At 42.3% G+C, this 4,864-nt stretch overlaps 1 protein-coding gene across 1 annotated transcript; it reads right to left on the reverse strand.

Annotated features, from left to right (window-relative positions):
• Nucleotides 1-494: 494 nt before the first annotated feature.
• LOC134264500 (uncharacterized) lies at nucleotides 495-3,434 on the reverse strand. Its single transcript, XM_062746791.1, has 2 exons — nucleotides 868-3,434; nucleotides 495-810 (listed from the first exon to the last, which is right to left on the reverse strand). Exons 1-2 carry the CDS (start codon nucleotides 3,432-3,434, stop codon nucleotides 495-497), a joined length of 2,883 nt encoding a protein of 960 aa, XP_062602775.1.
• Between the last annotated feature and the right edge of the window lie 1,430 nt (nucleotides 3,435-4,864).

Here is a 4,864-nt window from a genome sequence, read left to right on the forward strand (position 1 = left end):
GAGCCTTAAACATTTTTATACATGTAGATATTGTTTTCCTTTAATGGTGAAAAACGGTTTGTATTATTAATGTAAGGTATTGTAGTGACCTATAAGTCTGCGAGCTCAGCTACAGGCCAATACAGGGGCTCGGGAACCACGAGGGATCACTAAGCCAGTATCAGGTTGCAAACTCATTTATTGTTAGATCGTACCAAAGTGTTTCGTACCACACTCCTCCCCCTCATAATTTTTAAGAGATGTACAGTGCGTTATTATATTAATTTTATGAAATAGTCAGCTGGGCCAGAAAAATCAAGCCACTTTGACTATATACATGTAAAAAATCATCAGAAGGGAATAAAAGTTCATTTGGAACACATCCTGGAAGAAAAAGCATAATTATACAAATAATAAAAAAAAACCATATAAATTCTACAGAGGGAGGAGTGGATAAGAAGGAAAAGATATTCAATTACATATAATTTTAATTAAAATTTCCATTGACATCATGATTAATTGTCCAAAAGACAAAAATCCTTCATCCACTTAGGTGCCTGTCGTTTTCGAGCGGGTCTTTGGCAGATCTCCAAATCATCTGATGATTCATTCTCATGTCCTTCATTTGTGGGGCTTACGGCATCATCTTCGTAAGAACTGGACTGCGGTAATTCCTCCTGTACTTGATTTTGCTGTTTGGATTCCTTGTCACTGGGTTCTGGGTGAAGAACTGAATGTCGTAGCCTTTTAAGCCATAAGGGTAGATCTCTGTCTTGACAAAGTTTTAATCTGTCATGGTGGACCACCTTGTTTTCCTTTTTCCCTTGGATTCTGTATAGCACATGATTAATCTTATAAACAATGACAAAAGGGCCTATCCATGGCTACCTCAACTTCTTCGATTGGCCTACTTTGGAAGAGGTATCCACCATATATACCACATCACCCACCTCATAGCTTCTTGTGTTTGATTTTATGTCATAGGTCCTCTTCTGACGGAGTTGTGCTTCCCCCAAGTTGTCCCTCGCAGCTTGATGACACACTGAAAGAGCCTCCTCCAAATTTTCCACATATCCTGCTGGGTTTTGCCCTGGTATCTTCCTTCCTAACATTATATCTAAAGGTTGAGAGACTTCTCTCCCCAGCATCATTCTGTTTGGTGTGAATCCCGTTTGTCGATTGACAGTGGCACGGATTGCCCCAGCTATTTGTTGGAGGTGTAGGTCCCAATCTTTCTGTTGTGAGATGTTTTCCATATAACATCGGATGGCTTGGAGAACAAGACGATTGTATCTTTCGACCTGTCCATTTGAGCAGGGTCTGTATGGGGTGGTTCTCGTCTTTGTTATTTGGAGTAGTTTACACACTTCCTGAAATAAGCGGCTCTCGAAATTTCTACCCTGGTCAGAGTGAACCTGGAGAGGGCACCCCAATCGAGATACAAAACCTTCCACAAATGATGTTGCTACTGTCTCAGCTTCTTGATCAGGCAGTGCGTAACACTCTAACCACTTGGTGAATTGGTCGACTATCATTAAAATGTACTTGTTCCCTTTGCCGGACTCCACAAATGGACCCATCAGGTCAATATGCACTCTTTCTAAGGGTGCTCCAGCATGGTATTGGCCAAGGCCTGCTTTGGCATGTACATTGGCTTTCTTGTTGACATTACATACTGGGCACGTTCGGACATAAGACTCGCAATCTGAACTCATTCCAAACCAGATATACTTTGATTTCACCTTCTGTAGGGTTTTCTGCTGTCCCATATGGCCTGCTAATTTGTTGTCATGAGATCCTTCTAGAACACAATTTTGTAGTGACTTTGGGACCACAAGCAATAGTCGGGACATAGAGCCATCTATCCACTCATAGAAAAGGATACCATTCAAAATTCGTAGTTGCGATGAGCAGTTCCAAAAGTATTTTACAGCTCTACTGGAAAGGGACAGGTCCAGTTCAGTTGGAACATAGTTTTCTGCCTTCCATTTCATTAAGGTACTTGTGTTTAAATCTTGCATTTGTGCATCTCTGATTTCTTCATCTGTTAAGGCAGAAGCCCAGTTACATGCATCCTTGTCTATGGTGTTAGGTGTTTCCTTTGGTTTATCAGTTTCTTGAAGGGTCCTAACTGCTAGGGGGATTACATCATCAACATCCTCCTGGAAGCGTTCCCATTGAGCATGCATCCGTCGACAGTAACTGCAGCCCCCACAAGGTAGCCTACTGACATCACAACCAGCATTGTAACAGTCACAGGACAGGTCATTTGTTGACATTCTGGAGAGGCCATCAGCGTTCTGGTGTTTCTTTCCACTTCGGTGCTGGATGGTAACATCATATTGTGATAACTCTTCTAGCCAGCGAGCTAGTTGCCCCTCAATATTTTTGAACCCAATTAACCATGCCAGACTGTTGTGGTCTGTCCGCAAAATGAAAGGTCTGCCCAGTAGATAATATCGGTAGTGACGAGTAAATGCTACAACAGCTAGCAACTCCCTCCTAGTAACGCAGTACTTCCGTTGAGTAGATGTCAAGGTCTTGCTGTTAAAACTGATTAAGACTTCCTTACCACACTGAATCTGGGACAGTTCTGCTCCAATAGCCATGTCCGAAGCATCCGTGTCCAATATGAACATGCCATCATCAGAGGGATATCCCAGAACTGCAGGGTTAGTCATTGCCTCTTTAAGGGAAATGAATGCTGTGTCCTTCTCTTTATTCCAGATAAACTTGGTCTTTGGCCCTGTGAGAGTGTACAGAGGTGCTGCTATCTCTGCAAAACTCTTTATATGCTCTCTATGGTAGTTAACATACCCAAGAAATGCTTCAAGGTCCTTCTTGCATTTGGGTGTCGGCCATTCTGCCATACATTTCACACTCTCGGTAGTGATGCTGACCCCTTTTTCTGTAACCAACCGACCAAGGAATTGAAGCTCCTTCCTGAAGAGATGACATTTTTTTGGTTTTAGTTTGAGGTTATGGGTCCTAAATCTTTCAAATACTGCTCTTAGATTTATTAAATGTTCCTCAAAATTCTGACCTAAGACTATGACATCGTCTAGGTAAGCAAGGCATTCTTTCCAGTTAAGACCTTGTAAAACTAACTGTATCACCCGTTGAAAGGTTGCAGGGCTATTGCATGTTCCAAATGGCATTCGTACAAATTCAAATAGGCCATACCTTGTGATGAATGCCAACTTGTGTCTATCATCAGGGTCTACCTCTATCTGATAATATCCCTGTGCCATGTCAAGCGTGCTCATAAAGTTGTTTTTTCCAAGAGTGTCTAGACATTCCTCCATGTTCGGGAGTGGGAAAGCATCTTTCTTGGTGATTTTATTAACTCCCCTAAAATCAATACAATACCTAACAGTCCCATCTTTTTTCCGCACCAGGACCGGTGCTGACGACCACTCAGAAACTGACGGAACGATGATACCTTTGTCCAGCATACTTTTCAGATGCTCCTCTTCCTCTGATTGGAATCCTAGTGGTGTGCGCCTCAATTTGGATTTCACCGGGTGGGCATTGCCAGTGTTTATCTTGTGTTGGATCCCTTTGAACAGTCCCAAGTCAAAGTCTCCTTTAGAAAAAATGTCTTGGAATTCCAGAAGAAGGTGTGTTTAACACTTTGACTTTGCTCTGAGGTTAGATCTCTTGTTGATCTATCTGCTAGGTCTATCAAGTGGTCTGGTAATTCGACAGGAAAACATTCATTTGTCTTGCTGTGGTCTTGTAGTATTCCACCATTGGCGACTTGGTCCACTTCAGAAACAGTCCCAATCACTACATTTTTCTGAAGTTTAACTGGTCTTGTTGACAAGTTGCGCAAGAGGACTGGCACTTGATCACTGTTATCAACTAAAGCATGTGGTGAAAGCAATCCCTTAACATTATGACATGGTTTGAAAACCAAAGTACCAGCTATGTGTTGGTCCAAATGGCCAAGAACCTGCACTGATGAAAATGGTTCAACTCTCACTTTTTGACTTAATTTCACTCTAGCTATTTGAACTTGTTTACCTCCTGCATCTAGTAGAGTTGCATTCATCCGTTTGCCACCAAGGACTATCTGTATTTCATTAAGGTCAATGGTAGCGTTTTGTGCCTTTAGAAAATCCAGACCTAATATGACGGGATCAGATATGTCAGCTATAAGGGCAGTCCAGGTGATTGGGTCTTCTTGTGTGTTCCCAATACAAATCTGAATGTTTTTACAGTAGTTAGCCTCAATAAAGTCAGAATTTCCTGCACCCTTCATGGTTACTTTTTCTCCACGAACTAAGGGTGGGGTGAAAGTGTTGGCGAAAGCTTGGCTGATAACTGTTATCTGGGCTGCCGTGTCGACAATAGCTTGAACAGGTTTTCCGTTAATAGAGATCCCTAGCATCAAGTTGTATGGATGTGTTTGACTGTTGTCATACATTCGTATGTCGTAACTGGTTGGACTAGTCCTGGTTTCTCTCTTCGGTGATCTAGGGGATGGGGAACGGGACCTGTGTGACCTTTGGCATTCTCTAGCAAAGTGACCTGGTTGTCCACAGTTGAAGCACTGTGCTGCTTTGAGTGGTGAAGAGCTGGAAACAGAACTAGAAGTACTGTCTGTTTTCCGTGGTGGAGATTGTGACCTTGTGGAAAGTTGTTTATTCATTAGGTTAATGATTTTATCCACTTTAGCGTTGGTCGCCTCCAGCCCACTTTTGAGTTCAGCTATTTCTTCTGAAAGTTTGTCTACTCTGCTTTGGGGTCGTATTGGTCTAACTTCAAATTCATTCAACAAGCCCAAGTCACTATCAAGGTCATCCTCTTCAAAACGAACCTTCCTCACCTCTGGCTTCTTAGCGCCTAAGATTAATCTCTGATTATTGAGTGCAGCCTTTAC

This window comes from Saccostrea cucullata, unplaced genomic scaffold, assembly GCF_032062105.1.
Source record: "Saccostrea cucullata isolate Sc308-1 unplaced genomic scaffold, CSIRO_AGI_Scuc_v1 ctg1004, whole genome shotgun sequence".
NCBI lineage: Eukaryota > Metazoa > Mollusca > Bivalvia > Ostreida > Ostreidae > Saccostrea > Saccostrea cuccullata.